This window comes from Berkeleyomyces rouxiae, assembly GCF_048999995.1.
Source record: "Berkeleyomyces rouxiae strain 22BRR77 chromosome Unknown BrBRR77_ptg000005l, whole genome shotgun sequence".
NCBI classification, from domain to species: Eukaryota; Fungi; Ascomycota; class Sordariomycetes; order Microascales; family Ceratocystidaceae; genus Berkeleyomyces; species Berkeleyomyces rouxiae.
Window position 1 is genome coordinate 503,398 of NW_027396495.1, and position 20,394 is coordinate 523,791.

The following is a 20,394-nucleotide window of genomic DNA, read 5'->3' on the forward strand; positions in this document are numbered from 1 at the left end:
CTTTACTAAGCATTGCTTTTCAAGTGGCTTTTGCTGTAGATCTTTGCATATTGTTGGCATTGGCCAAGACGCGCCAGCGGCATATTGGCAGTTGATTTGGCTGGGGTTCGAATTAAGTCTAAAACGGCATGCGGCCTGTCCGTGTAGGTGAAAGAAGGTGAGAGGTGTTTTGAGGCGTCTCCGTAGACTCATTCGATCTCATCACACAGCTACACTCCAAAACTGCCCAGACATTTGCACACAAATCAGGCTTTTTCGTAACACACACGACGACCCATCTCGAGCATATAAGCAAATAGTTAACAACACATAGCCACTAAACTCCTATTTTACATGTCCGATCGTACTCTGTGATCTATCTCGAAAGAACATACCCCAACCCCACCGGCACGAAGCCCCCTTTTTTTCTTTGTTTTATGCCTCAATGCCTTGGAAAGTCCAAAAAGCCACCACTGAAAAAGTCTTCAATGTTGGGGAAGTCTGACTGCGCAAAGTTGTATGCGGGATGTGACGCATCGGGGCCCCAGCCAACTGGAATCCCTGCCGGCACTGCACCTGCTGCACCATCAATTGCCATAGCATCAGTCGGGTGGGCACCACCGGGCGTCATAGGCTGCATAGGAGGAGCGCGGTGGTGTGCCGCGGCAAAGCTGCCATGAAACTCTACACGCCGGCCACCGCCACCACAGTTAGAGCCACCACGCTCCGATACCGCCGAGCTTGGCTGCAGACGAGCCATGAGAAGATCTCGCGCGAGACGGGCGATGCTGAGTGCCCACTCCTTGCCGCGTGTGGCAGCACACCATTCCTCATACTTGAAAACTAGCTCTTTGCACTTTTCGTCGGAAACGTGCGAGTGGGCGGCATCATAGTGCGCTAGAATCAATGAGCAGTATCCAATAGCAAGAAGAGTGTTGGTGGTAGACGAAACTCTCTGCGTGTGGGGCATAGATAGGAAAGTCTCCAGCACGGCCTGGACGGAGCGGGCGACGCCGAGACGAAGAAAAGTCCGAGTGTCGTTTGGGTCGGAGGTGACCGTGTTGCTTGTTGGACCGCAGCTAGAGGGTGTGCTTTCCTGCATGTTGGAAGGGCTTGAAAGAATGGTAGATGAAGAGATACGTTCACCAAGATCTTCAAGTGAGCGCACACAGAGAGTTAAACAGGCGATATTATACCCGATCTGAAGCATAGAAGCAGTTTGTAAGGCTATAGAGAATCAGTAAGTAAGAAACAGAAAACGTTCAGAGTCATAAACTTACACAAGAGATGTGACCACTTCCGCTTCCATGGATCAAATGTCAAGCATGTGCCAGAGGCGTCCATATGTGGTCTATGACCGAGTTTCTGGAACAGAACGGCATAGAGCATGATTTCTGCTAATAGCATACCATCTTGCATCGTTGCTTCGTAGAAACTGAGAAGCGTGTTACACTGCTCAATATAGCGCTCCGGAATGACCGAGGGCCGACCAGTTGTTGCAGCCCATCTGAACATCAAAGTTAGTGAGTTCCAAGTAATTGGTTAAAGATGCCCGGTATGAACTTACCTAAGGTGATGTACGCAAATAGTTGCCCATAGTCGGATAGCGGCCCGGTCTTCGGCAGTTGTTTGGCCAGCCTTTATGTTGTTCACGATAGTAGAAAAGCTGATGCACAACATGGCCTGCTCAGCGCAGTACCCCGAAAGCATCCAGCTATCAATATATTCGGGGCCGTTTTCCGATGGTGCAGTTGCATTGTTGCTCATCAAAAAGATGCCCTGGATTTCTTCCAAGTGTAACGGGCTGGTCAGAAGAATTTGGCCCAGCGACAATCGTACTTTTTCATAGACGCGCTGATGCAAGCTGGTGGCATACAAATCCGGGACATACGTCATTGCATACAAACAGCACACACTATGCAGGAAGGGTGACTGGACACGCAGGGTCTCGCTTGAAACACCGTGCGGAATATCCAGGTGGTATACCTGGCCGCGAAACTCGAAGAAGGTCTGAATCAGTTCTTCGGCAGTCTTTGCATCGACCAACTGTGCTGCCACAATGTCGAACATGGCGTATTCCTTGCGCTTGCGGTTCGCCATGGCCCAACGAGATCCTAGCTCGCGAATGACTACGACAGGCGCCGAACTGATGGCGTGGTCGGCCGGGTCCGAGATGCGCTCGGGACCAGTGTCTACGGCCTGGGCAGATGGCGACTCGTCATCAATGTCGTTTACGTCCAATGGCATGTTAAGAAAACGGCTGGAAAGTTTCTTCACCATGGCCTGTGTCTCGGCTAATGCGTCCTCGAGAGCTCGGATTCTAAAGATTGTTAGTCACACAAGGGCATAATTGGACGGCAGGATGGTTTACCTGTCTTCGGAGGCCTGTCCGGCCACGGGAGGCCGTGGTAATGGCTCCAGGCGGTCCTGGTCCTGCCGTGAACAGCGTATTCTGGCAGGCATGAAAGTATTAGTCACAAATATTGGCGTAGGTTCTTACGAGGAACTGTCATGATCTTAAGTAGATGTATAGTATTTCTACGCCAACTCATGCTCACCTCAGCAGCTGACACCGCCTACATGATTGTAGGTTAGAATCGTAATCGCAACGACACTTGAGCCGCTGACACGATTCACACGAGAATATGCGTCGCCTACGCCGTTGCTTTGGTTGATCTCCTGCAGTTCCCGGCGCCGTAACAGCAGCAACTTCTGCAGCCACAGACCCTAAGATTGGCAGGGCTCCGGGAGCCGAGTTTGTACCCTCAGAAGCGGCTGCTGCAGGTCCAGAGACAGTACTAGGTCTCCCTTCCGTTGGAAGTCCCGCAGCAGAAGAATTGGCGATTGGCGCCACATAATTGCTGCCGCCATGATCGCTGGTAGGCGACGAGCCGCTGGCTGCAGAGGTGGCAGCACTTCCCTCCATCTACAGACAGCGAACACGGACGAGACAGCGGAAAAGAAGCGGGAAGAAGTGGCCAGCAGAGCAGGGCAAGGAACGAGAGCGGACGGTAGCGGGCCGGGCTTAACCCCGGAGGAGCACGGCGGAGGTATGTTGCTCTGGTTAGGCCGGCGGTCTGCGGATGCTACAGTACAGGACAAAGTCCGAGACAAAGCGCTAATTCGATTTACGCACAAGTACGAACAACTATAAAAGCAACCAAATAAAAATCGATAAAATGCAGGCTAGACGCAATAAGAGGGTCCTAGGCGTGCTGAAGCCTGTTCGCCTGCGTCGAGGTGCTACGGGGGATTCCCCGGGGATTCTATCCAGCACAAAAAGCCTGTCGGTTGGCGGCTCGGCAGCTGCAGGGTGAGCTGTAGGGCTGGCAACCAGTGGTGCAGCAATATATAATATAGCCAGTACTGCAGAATGCAAAAAGGGCGGGGAAAGGGGAATTGAGCCGTCAAATGCCAAAGTTTGCTCGGCCGTCTGGCGATTTGACATAACGGGAACGAAGGTTAACCACGGATAAGAAAGATTTGTTGTGACTGCGACGGATAAGGTGGCGGACTGTGGGTGTGGCGAGCCCGCCGCCGGTTGCCGGCGGCTGACGGCGGGCTGCCATGCAGGACTCTCTACAAAATAGGCCCTAACTTCTGGATTAACCCTAATTCCGGGACGCACCACAAGTGGTACAAAGCATAGAGAACAGTGGGCTTGTGCTACGTGAGCATGGGAATCCTTTGAGAGCGACTGCCTCCCTCCTCAGTTACGCACACCCAAACATCTTCTCTCAAGGTCTGGCCACTACGTGGGCTCCACGCCGCCCCGCAACCTACGATACAGCCCTATTTCGCCATCTCCGTAATTGAATTGCGCGCGCCGTACAGGAAAAAACAAAAGGGAAATACGGGGCAAACAAGACTCCGAACGGCGTCCCAGCTGCTCCTTGAGCCTTACATGTGGACACCCAGCACTGGCCACATGAAGCTAGCAACAGACGGAGACAACCAGCAAAATAAAAAAAAGCAGAAAAGAGGGCCCTGTGAGCACGTGCACTGGCCTGCATGGCTCCTTTCCCCCTTCACGCGCAACCGCAGGCTGGCCAGAGCTACACGTAAGTATTAAGCTAGTGAGCCCTTCTAGTTCACGCCAGCTGTATCGTCTGCCCCGGGACTTCCTTCCCTTAATTGTCACTCTCCCTGTCTAATATCTGAGCGACCTGGTCATAGCTAACGGACAACCCCGTGCCTAATATGTATACCAGTCATTACACATATTAGCCGGCCGGCCGGCAAACTCCATGGCCCGAGAGCAGCGTGAAGTGGCCAAGCTCCAGAAGTGGATACGAATATGGACCTTCAAGCACAATCTATACAGTTCCGTGTGTACAAGTGAATATGTGGGATAAAAGGCAGACTGCAACGAGGCAGAGCGATGTATATTTCACAGCTCGTACATGGCCAACACAGAGTGAAAAATAGGCCCAGACCAGATGTTAACTAGAAAGTAAGTAGAGAAAAAAAAGAAAAGGTACATGAGGGAGACCCAAGAAGTAGCTCTAGAGACAAAGAAAAATGAACAAGAAAGGAAAAGCCCAATAAAAGAGATAATGTAAAGAAAAATCATGGTCAAAAAGAAAAAAAGAATGCGTGACAGTGGAAGAAATATGTTGCTGAACCACTCAGAATCACATAGTGAAAGCCTGTCAATCCCTAGGAGCCTGGCGTTGCCGCCGTTTCTGTTTATACTGTCCGAAAATGCAAGTCGTGGTCTGCTGTTGCTGCAAAAGACGATGATTGATGCTGTCCATAGGTGTCTGTAGCATACGGCGTCAGCCCAGCCACTGTGCCCAGTGCATTATGAGATGGATACATGGATGATGCCACTACAGCACCCAAACCCTGCAGCTCGAGATCAGATGCCACCGAGACAGCCGGGTAGGAGCTCGCAGCGACATATGACGAGCCGTAGTAGTACGGTGCAGGCGGCGGCGCTGACTGAGACGCTGCAGAGAGCCGTGACACCGCACCACGGGCCTCGGGTAGCCTGTTGTCGTAGGCGGCATACGGACTGGAAAACGGCGGCTGGCGCGGAGTACTGCTCTGCGAAGACTGAGAATGCGACGGTTGCGGGGCTGCCTGCGACGGGACTGATGATGTAGCTTCATGCACGTGGACGGAGCCTAGTGATGCACCCATGAGGCCTGACGAGCCATCTATGCGGGGCAAGGTGGCCGTATCTGTATCGTAAACGGTAGTCCGCGGTCGCGGCACATAACGCAGCGTCGGATACTCATGAATACGTGAGCGCTTGCGCGACGTAGAAGCGCGTGAGTCTTTGCGGAGGCGCAAACGAACTCCCTGGTCACTGAAGGAGCGGGTCAGGAAGGTCGACTCGGTCATGCCAGGGAAGGTTTTGGCGGGCCACACGGTGAAGACGTCCGAGGTGACGGCGGCAATGTGCGAACACACGGCGCCCTGGAACTCGAACAAGGAAAAGCGGAGGCGAAACTTGCCCTCGGCTTTGACGGACAGATCCGGGAAGATGAAGAAGCCGCCATCGGAGTTGTCGGTATCCTTGAGCTTGTGCAAACTGGAGGCGAGGGAACCAACAATGGACGTGCTGGGGATGTCCTTGAGCGGCTGCTCGTCAGCGCCAATCAGAGCACATGACATGAAAAAGTAGGGGCTCTGCAAATAGTGCTGATGCGGGTCTTTGTCGCGCGCAATAGTCAGCTGCAGAATGGGCGGAGGGTCGATGGGCTTGCGGTCTTTTTCCTTGCCGATAGCTACGCGGGCGTTTTGTGGTTGTTGGCGAATACTGATGCTGTGGGAGTTGGCGGTGACGGTAGTGGGTGTGGAGGAAGTGGGGAGAGCGGTGGTGGTATTGGAGGTGCTGGTGGTGCTGGTAGGAAAGGAAGGCTTGATATCCAGGGGAGACATGGTGGAGTCCCTGGTGAGAGACTGCTGGCTGAATGAGGAACGCGGATGCGAGTAGGCATGAGATTGCGGCTGCTGCTGCTGCTGCTGTTGCTGCTGGGATTGTGATGGTGGTTGTTGTTGCTGTTGTGGTGGTTGTGAATGTGACACAGGCAGGGCTGTACTTTGAATCATGGCGGCCGAGAGACTAGACATGGCCATAGGCGTGTTTGAGGACAGGCCGGAACTATCATAGTGAGGGTGGTACATCTTGGGTCTGATAAAGTCGTGGCCAAGGCCAGCTGTTCTAAGTGTCCCGACGGCTGCCATGGGCCTGAGAATGGGTGGGAGTAGATTGATAGCAGAGGAAGAAGAGAATGCAGGCCTTGGGCTGGAGACGTAGTAATGTATGGCAGCGAAGACAGTAGGAATTCCGGTGGTGGCGGTAGTGGGAGTGGCAGTGGCAGTGAAAATGACAGTGAGAAATACAGTGGGAGAAAGAGGAAGAAACAACGACAAGGAAAAGCGTAACGAGAGCAAGAGATGTATGTATATGTAGTTATGTACAAGAATGGATAGTTGGACGCAAGAGACAAAAGAGAGTAGCAGAGGAGATAATAAAGAAAAAAAAGAAAGCCTGCACAAAGAAGCCCAAGCCTAGAAATATATCAAACAAAGCCAAGGCGACATGTCAAAAAGCGAGAGAAAAAATATGCGTCGAATGGGGAGAGCTATACATAAAACGGATTTTTTTTTCCTTTTTTTTTCTTGATTTTAGAGACCCAGCAAGGAGACCCCCCGTGCACTCTGAAGACGAGGAGATAAACGGACTCGCCCCAAGCAGCAACATACTCCCAAGGTAAAGTCTTTGCAAGAAAAGAGATTCGTCAGATTCACCGGTTGTCCTGTCCTGTTCTACCGCCCGTGTCAAAGTCAAGGCGGGCACTGCATGTAAATAAATGGGTGGTCTTCTTGTGTCTGTATGTGTATGTGTCGATATGTATGTATGTATGTACAATCTACATATGTACTCAAATGCGTCTTGGTTCAAGTATACTGCAAGTCTATGCCGTGCCCGCCATCTAAAGCCAACACTAACCCACAACCCGCAGAATCAGGCCAGTCCTGCACCGGCAAGGAAGAACATGGCAGCCAAGGCAGGTAGGATGGGGGGGGGGAGGGGGCAGTAAGAGAATACACTACTACGGCACGGTGTGGCTCTTCTGACCCCGTCTTCTCGTCGCTGCGGCTTCCCGGCCTGATTCACAAGTAGTCAAGTAGTAGGAGTAGTAAATAGTAAGTAGTACTCGAGCGTGCAAGGGCCAGGCCAGCACATGAAAAAAAAGAAGGAGAAGAGACACCAAGCCATGGGCAAATGACTACATCCAAGTGTACGTAGGAGCTAGGCCACGCAGCGGGCGGGGCAGCAGCACAGAAGGACTTGCGCCAGCAAATTCAGACACGGGCTCAGTAGCCAAGTGTGTATGTAGGCGTGCTTGTATATACCTGTATACAGCCCAAATGTAGCATGTTCTATGTACATGGGTAGCAGCAGTGTCACCACGTCCAAGAGCGATACCGCCCGCAAGAAAACCAGAAACAAGTTGACAAGAAAAGCCTGTGGCCAAGCCAGGGGGAGGGGCGAGTGACAATGGCTCAGAGGGAAACGGGACTGGGGGAGCGAGAAGTGAAGCTGGTGGGGGGGCGTGGTTCAAGCTCAAGCTCCAGAGGAGAGCATGGGTGGTTCCCAGACAAAAAGAGCAGGGCAGGAAATGGGACACTAATAGTTTGCAGGGAGTAGGGTCGAGAGGGGTGTGTATTTAAGTGTGTACATATATAGCGAGCGAGGGTCGTGCCCTTGGTGAATCGTGGATTGTGTATTTCTTATATGCACTTACATATCAATCACACCACGTTTTTCCCAGACCAGACCAGACATGCCGAGTGCAGCGAGCAAAAATAAGAGCACAAGGCACAGCGCAGCATAAAGAGTTTAGACACGCCGAACAGCCATAAGCCATGTCGGAGGACACCCTACAAGGCTGAGGGACGACGAAGGGAGATAACTGTGCAACATAAGGATACCGGCGTCCATGTCTGTACACACGGTTATCGAGCTTTTATATAACTGCTTGCACTGGCAGTATATCTCGGGCACAAGCAGCCGAGGCAGACTGCGGGCTAGGGAGGTTTGGTTCACCATGTATAATTCGATTTGGCTTTTTATCATTCTACTTCGATCATGCCGTCTTCTGTCTGTGACACATGTCTCTGATATCTCCTCGTGCCTCTTGTCTGTCTCTCATCCACTAACACACGACAGTCTAAAACAGCCTCGGGGAGGGGGGAAGGGGGCTAAATAATCCCTTCCTCCAGAATCTTCACCGGCGCCAACGAGCTAGTTGACAATAGGGCAGAGGGGATAACATTAGGACAACGTCACGGGTGCGGAGAAACCCCTTCTTCCTTCTTTCGACTCGCCCACGACTAAGATTTTGACACCAGAGAAACCCCCCTGGTCCAACTAGTTGGTCAACAGCTAGGGAAAAACAAAACCAAACAAGCCTTGTGCTTCCCAATGCCAACAATCCCTGACCTTTGCCCTAGGCCTGTGCAACAGGAAGGGAAACTTGGAGGCAGGATGCCAGTGTCCGCTAGGGTCTAGGGTCTAGGGCCTATCAATGTATGTAAATGTTCTGCACATGCAGACCTCACACGTTCTACTACATGCCACACAACACAACAGCATCAGGAAGAAGCCCTCTTTTTGTGGGCGGCCCGGTTGGATCGTGCGGGCTTCTAGTTCCCCAGGCTCTGGGCCCGAGACACGGCGTAGAATCACACGCTCACTCTTCGCCATGTCCATCTTACGTCAGTCTGTCCTTCTCTTATACTTTGCTGCCTCCACCACGGGCAACGGGCTTCTGTCTCAACAGTGAAGAAAGAATCACCCTTTGCCTTCTTTCAGCTGCCACAGAAGCATGCAGGTGAGTCTCTTTATACACAACCTCTGTACGCATCCAATAGGGCCTTGGAGATAAACAAGCACATGGAAACCGGTGCAACGTAGACACATGCAAACATTCTTATATCCATCGTTGCACAAGTAGAGGGGTACTCCTCCTCATACTGCAGCTTGATTACATGTCCGCTCGTGTTTTTGGCTACCGAGGGCTCGGCCGGTTGCAAGCCTGCAGCCAAGGCGTGGGGTTTGGTATAGGTAGTTGGTTGGGTTTCAAACCCTAGTGTCTAACACGGGCGAACCCTAGCACGCAACGTTCCTGGGTATAGTTTCTTCACAACATGTTGTCGGCATTTTCGTGCTTTTGCACATGGAAAGCGATTCGAAATTGGGTGTTCGCATACCTGATTCGGTTCTTTGCCCCGTCTGTTGTATAATGCGGGCCCAATATTCCACAGACGCTCGTGCTTTGGGGCTCTTTGACCGCGGCCGTGATTAAACCTCGGCGACGCTCAGACGCAGACGGCGGGTTTTGCGGTTGCGACGAGGAGAATTAATTCTTGACGGCAAGACGTGGACAAGTATAGGCAGTCGACGCCGCTCATTGCGTAGGTTGATTATGTTAGAAATGCAAGCTCACACGGCGAGAGAGAGAGGGAGAGAAAGAGAGAGTGTGTATGTGGTGTTTGAGCGTGTATATCGCCGCCCGCTATAGGGCCAGCCAGACCATACCACGTCACGGGTTCCAGGCTCCAACAAGCTACTACCCGTGCTCCCTCGCTTGACGGAGCGTGCAAGTCTGCACATGCACTTATACATATTCTTGTACACTATGCCGAGACGTATAGTGAGCTGAAGCTCCAGTGTGTTGCCTTAGTCGTGCTGTTAACTATCTATGTACACACATACACACACACATACATATGTGACCAGCTGTAACATACCAGTGCACTTGTGGACCATCTTCACAGCAAAGGCTCTTGCGCGCGCCCACCCAGCTTCGTCCGGCTCCCCAAGTCGTCTGTTTGGGTCGTGGCACTCGTCTGTCTCTCTGCATCGGGGACAGTGTCTTTGCGAGCTCCGGCACCTCAAGTCTGGCAGCCTGATGTGATGTGTTTTGTCGTCATGTGCCCGCTGCGCCGTCTGGCTGGGCACAAAGTGACTCGTCAGTCAGTTACGACGCTGGATGGTGTGCCGGACGGTGTAGCCCATGCAGTGCGCCAGCTCGATGTGTATACGATACGTGTAAGTATATGTGTGCAGACGACTACAACTGGGTGCATTTGTTGCTGTGTGTACGAATAGTGTACGGGATGTTGTGTGTACATATGTACAGAGTCATATGTATGTATGTACATACATACATGCTGATGCAAGTAGGGCATGTTGTGCTCCAAGTTTCCCACTGCTGCATGTATACGGCGCCATTACTGCTGCTGAGTTCTATTTGCTGTTCACCACTCACACCGAGTGTTTGTGCTGTGCCATGCTGTGCCGTGCCATGTTATGCTGTGCTTTGCTGTGCTGTGCTATGCTATAGCCTCTGTCTGGTGCCGTGCGTATTGCCCAAACAGCGTCATCCACCCTCATCGGCCACAACGACGACAACACCAACAACCTCCACAGCAGCCCGCACGCCCCAGTCCCATCAGGCTCGCCTCTTCCCCCTCCTCCTCCTCCCAATCGCCACGCCCCTTTCTGGGAAGCTCCACCGTCTTTTCTTGGGTCGCGTGTGGCCGCGGGCCTCACATGAAAATTTGCTTGATCGCCTCCTGCTTCTTGCATGTGCAAGCAAGGCAGGGTCTCTATGGCTACAAGATCAAGATCGAGGACAGACACTACGTGTACTGGCCGGGCAGGAAGATGTGATGTGGGCGACTGGGCAGCGAACGGGCGGGCAAGTGGGTGAGGTCTGAGGTCTGAGTTCCGAGGTCTGAGGTCATGTCATGTCACGACCACAGACTCCAGTGCCAACGCCAATGCCGAAGGCAAGGACAAAGGCGACGGCGAGAAACAGGGAGATTACAAGCCGAGAGGCCCATAGGGGGAGGGGCCTACAGGCACACAGGCATTGGCACGGCCCCAAGAATAGCCCACGGTACACCACCGCACAGCACAAATACGCATTTGGGCTCAAGTACAATTGTACTCGAGGTGCATTCGGTGCTGCTTTTTCCGCCCGTTGATTTGCCTCGTCTGCTTGTACGTGTACGTACCCTTTCCTTGCTCTTTGCCTCCCAATAAGCTGCCAGTGGCTCATCTTGGCACGGCTAGACGACTCATCTTAAAAGTCGTATGAAGTGTACCAGACTTAGAATGCGGCAGTTCCTCTGCCCGCCCCCCTCCCCCCGTGCCAGTGGGCAGGCGTTCGAGAGAAGACGCCTCCCCTTCGCCGCGAGAAGACAGAGGCACTGAGAAGGCCCGCTAGTTGGCATATTCCCTTTCCTTGGTTGGTTTTTTTTTCTTTGTCTTTTTCTTTTTCTTTTTTCCTAGATATCGGAAATTTTCTCTCCACGCAAGATTGCACGGTCCCCAAGTTTGTTTCAAACATATTAACTTCCTTCTTTTCGTCTCCCCGGGGCAGCTCTTGGTTATTTCGAATGCCTTTCCTTTTCTTGTTTTCTCTCTCCTCTTTCTCCTCCAACGTGACAATCAATCTCACGTCGAAGCTTCTTGCACACTTTGCAGGGCCGGCCGGGCCAGCCAAGTCACAAGCAGAAAGGCATATGAGACGGATTTGTATAAGTCCCAAATGCCTGCGCGGAACAGCGGGTTTGTGCACAGGCGCGAGGCACAAGCACTGGCTAGCCCACTCACTATTACTTGTACGGAATGGCAAAATCCGACAGCCTTCATAACTTGTCTCTTATTGCTGAGCCCAGCCGTCACACTCTTCCAGCCGTGTTCTTTTGTTCCCTTGTGCTGTTCTCGTCGATTCCATGTCTGCAAATCCCAATCATCTTGTGTGTTGAGCTGTTGCGCACGCAGATCTTCACGCACTTGTACAGGTACAAACACATGTAACTACATACAGATGTACATACATACCTTCATAGACTCTCACTACTCTAAATCGTCTCATCTCTTATCACGTCGCCTTGCGTTCCTGATCGAGCAGCAACAGTCGCCAAGTTAGCACTCCCCCAGGAGGACAGGCCCTGCTCCAGCACTTTTGCAAGTGAGCAGGCATCCCGAGCAGAATAGAGTTTAGTCTCGTCTAGTTGCCCGCACATAACCATTCACTTGTACTTGACGACATACATACATATTGCCACTTACATACACATTCCCTCTCTGTGGTTAAGCGAAGGGGGACAAAGAGAGACCGAGAGGCCGAAGCAGCAAAATAAAAAGAAAACAAGTTGGAAATGCTGGAAACTCAAGTACTTTGAAACGAAGAAAGAAAAGCCTCTATTGGAACATGCAATGCAGGTCAGAGAACAAAATAAGCGCAAAAGAAGAAGAAGAAGAAGAAAAGAAAAGAAAAGAACACCACGTTTTTTGCTGTCCCTTTGCGTTTCTTTGCCTGTTTCTCCACCTCCCTCGCTCCCACCTGATCGTGATGACCTTCGCTTCCCTGCTGTCTCACTAGAAACTAACGGCTTCGAGGGAGAAACAAACCAAAAAAAAAAGGCCAAGTAAATAAATAAGAATATAAAAAGCACCTTGCATGGTTTCCAAGTGTCTGTGAGCCTTCAACCTGCACGCCTGCAGGTTGTTAGTCTACCGGAACCGTTGCCGTTACATGTCGTCAACGTCCCCGTCACCACCCACCATCACGCTTCCCCTCCTCTCCGTCGTCTCATCCATCCTCCTTCTCTGGGGGTTTGGCGACTGACTACATCTACACTTGTATACATGCAGCTATGTTGTTCTGTTGGACATGTGCAGATACCTATGCATACACTCCTTCCAGGTATAACTAGACGACAACTTGCACAATCCACATATCCATGATAAGGCTTGCTGTGCATGCAGTAGGGTCTGTCTCCCACCATTCCCACGACCACATGATTATGCGCAGTTTTTCTCTTTTCTTCCATGTCACCCTTGTCCAATGTAACCCTGTGGTCTCCGGGGGCCGAAAGGACTGAGAGCTTGGACCTCTTTTCTTTTTTTTTTTGCTTTTTCTCCTTCATCCTCTACCCACTAGGTCAGGCGGCATCTTTAGCCCGGAACTCTTCTTCTCATAGGACACACGGGCGGAGGTGCTGACGAGGAACAAGACAGAAGCCAAAGGGAAGGGTTCCCCTGGACTGCCGCTGAGATTGCCCTAATTAGCAGAAGAAGAGACGACACTGGAAGTGGTGAAGCGCGACTTGGGCGTCTTGGGACCACAGCCCAGGGCAGGCAGGAGTCTATGTAAAAATACGTGTTATTACACGAGTGTATTGTTATTGTGTAGTCAACTGCGTCTCTGTTGCCACAGGGCAGTGGAGTTTCTCACCAGGCGAGAAGAGCGAGGGGCGAGGGTCTGTTCCCCCATGTCGGATTTCGGCGATTGAGAAATCCAAGGGTCTCGTTCGTGTGGTTCTCATCTTATGTAGAGTATCAGAGAAGAAGATGCCGACATCTGGGATTAATTGCTCGGCAGCTGAAGTGCTCTAGGTGTAAGTGTATATGTACATACATACTCGGCCTGGCTGTAACACTTGTGTGATTGCTTGTGGGTGAGATTCATACTGCAACGGAGAGCATGTCGGGCTCATTGCCCAGAATGGTATAATATTGGGTTTCACTGGGACTTTCTTGGTGAAATCCACTTCGTCCCATCATGGCGGGCGGGCTTAATATTCTTGTCGACCGGGATGTCATTTATACAAGTCGAGCCTGGTGGTGGCTGAATCCTCACCAACTTGCCCTGTTTCTGGGGCGAGTAAATGAAGACATGAAGAATGCGGGAGGGGGTGCAGCCCAAATGCAATTCCATAATCAGGAGACCAACGATGGCCTCAAATAGATATCGGAGGTTTTCTTTTATCTTGATTTTGAGTGCTGGCCAGGACAAGAGGCCGTAAAGAGGGAGCTCAGTTGTAATATGCTGTTGTAGTTGTGTATGATGCAAGCATACAAAGATGCCAATAAACACTCGTTACGCATGCCGAGTTATCGCTTGCTTATACGTGAGAGGCTATGGGGGCAATAAACAAATTTCCAAGAAACCATGCACTTATTGTTTGGCTGGTCGGCTTGTTTATAACTAGCCTTCCCAATTCCGTCGCTATTGTTTCAAATACCGCCTGCAAGCGAGTCGCAATGCTGCATGATTTGAGCGAGTGCACTTAAGCCTAGCTTGGAAGCAAAATGCGTCGATATCGAGGGTGGTGGTGGAAACAAGAAACCAGTAACACCAGCATGGGATGGTATGCGTGTGCGCATGAGAATTTACATACATTGCGGAAAAAACCACACACTAGAACTCGCAGAGATACTAATGAGCAAGAGATCGGCGCAACATGAGATGAAAAAAACGCATGTCAGAGCTTCTCTGGCACCTGGGCTGGCTGGCTTTCTTTGGATGGAATGGGATGGGGTGGCTGGCTGGCTTGGTCTGAAGGTGGACAGAACCATGCCAGAGTTGGGTCAGGATAGGATAGGAGAAGCCTGCAGACGCGACTTAAATTCGAAAGCGTATTAGGAAGTCCTAACTAATATAAGACAGGGACACATCCAAACAAAAGCCCCGTGTCAAAATTAGCAGCAACGGCTCCAGGCTTGACGACATTTCTCCTTGGGGGGAAATGATGTGTCTGATTACAGCGGCAGAGGCTCCCTAACCTTGCTCTATTCTGGCTTCTTTCGGATGCACGGGACCGTAGCGCGACGAGTTAGTGTTGTCAGTAGCGAGACTAAGGCTGACGTGAGAGTTGTGTAATCGGCGGACAAACAGGACCAAGGCGCAGGAAGAGACCAAAAGGTCCAGAAACCTCTAGTGCAGGCGTACACAGCACCACACAACACTACACAACATAACCGCTTTAACTCCGGGCTGTGTACATAAGTAGCCATGAGGAATGAGGAACGAGGAGCAAGGCATGTTTGTATATAAGTATGTACATATGTTTTTAGACTTGGACTGTCCAGGGTCCGGGAGCGTGGTGTCAATCTTGGTTGTCAGAGTAGGAGAAAAAGGAGACATTCCGGCAAAGAGGGTGATTCCTGGAAGACAACGTCCGGGCATTGTTAGAGTTGCTAGTGTCCTTTTTAGTGCATGAATAAACTTTAACACATGGGGCTGGACATGTGTATGTACATACATACATACAGGCATACAGACATAGTGAGTGAGGAATAAGGAGTATTGATAGCTGGCAGTGTGTAACAGGGTCGGAGCTGCATACGTGCGCCGATGGTTGTACATACATAATCAACTCGGACTTTTCCACGTGTTTTGTGTAAGTCAGCTCAAACGCTCATAACGGCATAGTTATAGAATATCTACGTGCAGTAAGCAGTGCAGCTCTTCATTTCTCAGTTTCCCTCCGGAACGTGCTTCTAGAATCAAAGAAACCAAAACGAACATTCGCTGGAAATTGTGCAGAACTTTCGGTTTTTTTGTTTTTCTTTTTTTGTACACACATACCATACACACCAACAAACAGCGCATGCAAGACTCGCACTTAAGAGGATCAGTCGGCTATCAAATCATCTCATCTCAAGCCACTAGAGTGGTCTATGCGCACTATGGCCAAGTATGGCGGAGTTTGCCATAAGTCGACCCTTCCCTGTCATCTTTTGTGGCGTCTAGGATTTCCACGTTACTTCGGACTCATATTCTCCGAGAGGGGAAACAAAGGGTAGGGAGTGAGGGGTCGAGAATGTCTTTGCTCTGTGCGCACGCGTTTGGTGAAGAGCAAGGCTTCGCTTTCCCCCCCGAAACAAAGGCATCCATGTAATTTATATACAAGCACACAGAGGAGTCCACCCCGTGACATTACAAAACCTACACTATATTACCTGAATGTAGACATCTTTGGCGGCAGTGCAAATAGAAAAAAAAGAAGAAAAAAGAAGAAAAAATACACCCGTAAAAATAAACAGCCCTTGGCCTCCACAAGGCCAAGCTCATTGCAAGTTGCAGCCTCTGAGGTCTCGCTACCATCTTGGCCCTGAGGGGCTCTCACCATCTCGGAACCAAAAGCGGCACAATCGTGTAATAATCAAGCCAATCTGGTCCGTCTCTTGACCGCCAGTTTGCCAGGACCAGCGCAAACACAGTATAGCTAACTACATACTTGCATACTTGTACGCTCTGAGTGCCGGCCGCTGTGGCAAGCCGTTTGACAGAAACCTCCGGAAGAGAGCTTTGATTATCGGTACGAGGGCTAGTTGGGTTGGCATAGTTAGTAAACCTGTAGTGAGCTCGCTATGAGCATGCATACCCACTTACTCATTACCCCTTGACCAATGTGACCATGCAAAGTGCATCCTTCTCCTGAGCCAAGAAAAGCAGTGCCTTGAGAACACGAGGAGAGGGAACTGCGCAACGGCCAACCACATCTGTGTACAGGTCTATCCGTAGGTGTTTGTGTACTTGTGCTTATCCAAGCAACGGAAAGCTGGTGATCAGAGGAAACCTGAGCCGCCGGCGTATCCTCGGCAGGGGGGGTCTTCACTCTTCACACAGGATCGCCGGTATCTCTAGGGGTCCTCCTTCAGGTACCGTATCAGCATCATACTTTTCCAAGATGCCGAGCCCCCATCAAGCACACTCACCCGCTCTTACCACATACCCTACCCTCACGCAGGGAAGTCTGCTGCCCAATTGCTTACCAAGACAACGTCTGCAGTGTGCATTTTTGCACAATCGGTAGAGCGCATTTCATGCACGTCCTCAATTTTCCGACGCTTAAACATTTCCAAAAGCCCCGAGCTTAAAGTGTGCTAGTCCAAGTCTGTATGAAACATAAAGTCGCAGCCAAGTAGCTTCTAGTCCGCACACTACAACTCTGCACAGAACTTGAGCAGACACTTGGACTGTATATCATTGCCCAGAAACGGACCCGCCATCAGAAACAAGGTAACAGAAACGCCAGCCTCACGTCGCATGTCTCCTTTCGTTCACTCTGTTGCTGAATCGAGGCGTAGCATTGTCAAACCCCGGCGTCTTTCCTTCCTCGGTGTAGCATCCAACTGTCCGAAGACGCGACTGAGCCAAATTTAGCTTAGGATGTGTTATGTTAGACTTGGCTTGTCTCCGTGTGTCGTTTATCCTGTCGCCTGTTTTGTTATGCAGAAAGCTCGTATCACTGCCACCGCAAGGCCCCAGCATCAGACATAAAAACCAAGTGCAGGCAAGTAGACAGGCTAAGGAGCCGAGGCACTTGGATGTTTGACGCAAGCCAAGATGGCTGTCAAGTTTAGAAACAAAACAGTGTCAGAGAAGATTCTTGCAGAAGAGGAACAGTGAAGCAGGGCACCAAGACAAGACCGTACAGTCAGTCAGTCAGTCAAGTAGATGACATGGGATGGGCATGTGCACATCAGAGGGGGGCACTCGGCCCAGAGCCAACCAGTATTACTGACCGTTACAATGCTGGACGGGGAGACACAATCGTACAATCGTCTGCAGGCCAAGGGAAGGGGCGGGTTTGGCAGGCAAAGAGGAGATGGTTGCATTAGAGGGAGACAGGGCACCAGCGGAGAGAACCAAGAAGGGCCGTCAGGGCGCACATCCAGGTAAGAATACCTCCATACATACACACGTACATATGTAATGCACATGCAAGAGCACACTGTGCGTGTATCCAAGTACATACATACATACATACATATAGGTCCAAGTAATCCACAGACCAAGTGTGCTCCGCAATTAGTGCCTCTGTGTTCTCCATGTCTCCACCAGCGACCAACCCTTCTCAGGGTACACGCAGGCACACGGCCGCCTCATCGAGGTAGCAGCCGTTGGAAAGAAGCTGCATACACGCTACCGTAGAGTTTAGCCCGCGTGATAGTGCCTGGTGGTCGTTGCTTTTGCTCCATGTCTCAATCCTGACGCTGATGGAGACAACGATATGGCCATGGCCTGACCCAAGGCCCAGGGAAGGGAGAAGGAGGAGCTGCTGCTGCTGCTGCTGCTTTGCTATCAGCTGCAGGCTATAGACACTTGTACAAGGAGATGTGCCCAGTAACGATGCAAACGCCTTCTTCACTGCTACATACCGGCGGTCTAGATGGCCAGTGGCACTATCATAGAGCAAGGGCATTTCAGTTTGAGTCACATGCTGCCTATGGGTGCACTGACAGAGCCATTTCTAAGCATGGCCACGCAATTATGCCACAGGCTTAAGCGGGCTGCTTGACACTGCGTTTCAAGAACTTGTGTCAATCGTCAGGATGATGCCATAGAATGCCGAGTTATGCTGTGCCGTAGAGTCATGCAAGGTTCAACGAGACTGGGTTCGAGACGTGAGGCTCGAGACTCGGGGTTCGGGGCTCGGGGCTCGAAAGTGGTGAAGGTGGAGGTGGGCCTGTATTGTTTCTTGGTTGAAATAGACGAAAGCATCAAACGAAGCAGCGAGTGTGTAGACTATCTCCTTGTATCACGTAGGAAGTCATTGTGTGCCGAGTCAATTCTCAAGATGCCGCCCTCTGTCAGAAAGTATTGAGTTAGTGAGCCCTTCCAGCTCGCGCCAGCTGCATCGTCTGCCCCGAGAGTGATAGTAGTTGGGCACACCTATAGCAATAGCAGCAGTCACTGTGGTCACTAGTAACGAAAAATATGGCAACGTTTTTGTTCCCTGCGTAATTTTAGTTCATGCCTGAAGTCTGGTTGAGCTCGAGGCGAGGTCAAGATCTGCTTCGATCTTTGTTCAATCCAAGGCAAGACCTGATAGCTGCATTATTGGTAGCGTCTCGGGAAGCTGCCCAGTTGATGTTAATTCTAGAGCAGAGTTTATATCTACTTTCATTCCCATTCTACTCGCGGCAGGATCGGATACACGCATCAACTTCCCAGGTGTAACTGCCCAGTTGACACGGAAGCCATGTTGGATCTTGTCAAAGATCAAAGAAACAACAAAGGCCGGAGAGGTTTCTGGCGTCAGCCACAACGCGTCAGTGTCTGTATCATCAAATACGTCCGGCCCCCTCTCTCTCTCCTCCCTCGTGGGAGTTACTCGTCAAGTCTGCCCAGTAGCAGCCAGCTAATTCTTCGCCGCTCAAAGCCCATAGCCCTCTGCCATGGCTCCCTCAAAAAGCCACGAGGACAGCCATTCAATAGCCCCTACTTCTACGACACCCCTCCTTGCCTCTCTCGAATCATCCAAGCGCTCGCGCTATTCCAAGTCTGAATCGACGCTTGATGGCAAGAAACGAGACCGAACACCCTCGAAACTCCCCAAACTAGCTGTCACGTACACTGAATCACAACTCTTGCCTACTCCCGACGTCTCTGAGCGTGACGAGCCTGTAACTCTTCCTCCGGATGAGCCCTTTGGCAACGGTGACGCGCCACATCGGCTCTTGTCCAACAGCGAGTGGCGAGTCATTGCCGAGAGTGTCGGTGCCTTAACAAATAGCGAGGATGGCAAGCTTTCCCATCCAAGCAATGGCTGCTGGCCTCCGCGTGGTATGCCCCCAGGCCTCTACCGCGATATTGTCTTTCTGCGCGCCAAGTACTTTTACCTATACCACGCCGTTGTCACCATTCAGTGGGCTGGGATGATTCTCCAGCTCTTTCTCAGTGCGTCACTGACGGCTATTGGCTCGATGAAGATCGAGGACACTGTCATCATCACATAGCTTGCGGGTGCCAACACAATGATTTCCGGTGTTCTGGCTCTTATCCACAATAGTGGACTTTCAGATCGCTACCACAATAGTCGTGCCGAGTTTGTACACGTCGAGGACTACATCCGCAAGGTGCTGGAAGGGGGCGTGGTAGAGGAGGGTCTCACCACACAAGACATCATCGCGGACTGTTACAAGTTGTATAAAAAGGCCAAAGAGGTGGTTTTTATTGACCTTCCAGCGTATTCCACTGGCCCCTTTGCTCACGCAAGCGCCAGCCCGAGATACATTTCTTTGGTGTCCCGCGTGTCAGCACCTCTGCCCATTACCCCCAAGCCAACTGGAGAACAATCTAGCTTGACAGCAGCAGCTCAACGCCAAATCAGCAACGCGTCACATGCTGTCAGTGCAAAGGGCATGAGTTCTACAGCGTCAGAACCGGATGTTCCAGACGCAGGTTCCACGAGCGACCACCACGCACTAAATAGCAAAGAGACGACTGCGTTGTTGTAGACTGGGGTTGAAGCGTGGGTGTGGGAGTGTTAGAGATTGTCATTTATTTGGGTCTGTTTTATTGTATTGCTAGAATGTATCTACTAGTTACACGCATAGTTAAGGTTATGAATATAAAGCATTCTGTGTCCCACGATGTAAGCATTTCACACTCCGCCACATATCTGCTGTGGCTGGGATAGCCATCAAGAATGTGGCGCTTTGTACCTGGTACCTAGAGCTAGACCCAGCCATCGCTCCTTCCACCAGCGTGAAGCTCTTTTGCTGGGGCTCCACAGCTTCAGGAAGCTTCAACATCTCGTCCGTAGGGCCGTCAATTGCCGCTTTGCTTGTTGGGCCCACTT

The 20,394-nt window shown here is 51.2% G+C and overlaps 3 protein-coding genes across 3 annotated transcripts; 1 reads left to right on the plus strand and 2 right to left on the minus strand.

Moving 5' to 3' along the window:
* Positions 1 to 421: 421 nt before the first annotated feature.
* BROUX77_005277 (uncharacterized protein) lies at positions 422 to 2,905 on the minus strand (the record flags this gene model as incomplete). Its single annotated transcript, XM_073750133.1, has 5 exons — positions 422 to 1,206; positions 1,260 to 1,486; positions 1,547 to 2,299; positions 2,351 to 2,431; positions 2,538 to 2,905. The coding sequence occupies 5 exons, from the start codon at positions 2,903 to 2,905 to the stop codon at positions 422 to 424; spliced, it is 2,214 nt and encodes a 737-aa protein (XP_073604163.1).
* A 1,763-nt stretch (positions 2,906 to 4,668) lies between these two features.
* BROUX77_005278 (uncharacterized protein) lies at positions 4,669 to 6,174 on the minus strand (the record flags this gene model as incomplete). Its single annotated transcript, XM_073750134.1, has 1 exon — positions 4,669 to 6,174. One exon carries the CDS (start codon positions 6,172 to 6,174, stop codon positions 4,669 to 4,671), a length of 1,506 nt encoding a protein of 501 aa, XP_073604164.1.
* Positions 6,175 to 18,988: 12,814 nt separating this feature from the next.
* BROUX77_005279 (uncharacterized protein) lies at positions 18,989 to 19,549 on the plus strand (the record flags this gene model as incomplete). Its single annotated transcript, XM_073750135.1, has 1 exon — positions 18,989 to 19,549. The coding sequence occupies one exon, from the start codon at positions 18,989 to 18,991 to the stop codon at positions 19,547 to 19,549; it is 561 nt and encodes a 186-aa protein (XP_073604165.1).
* Between the last annotated feature and the right edge of the window lie 845 nt (positions 19,550 to 20,394).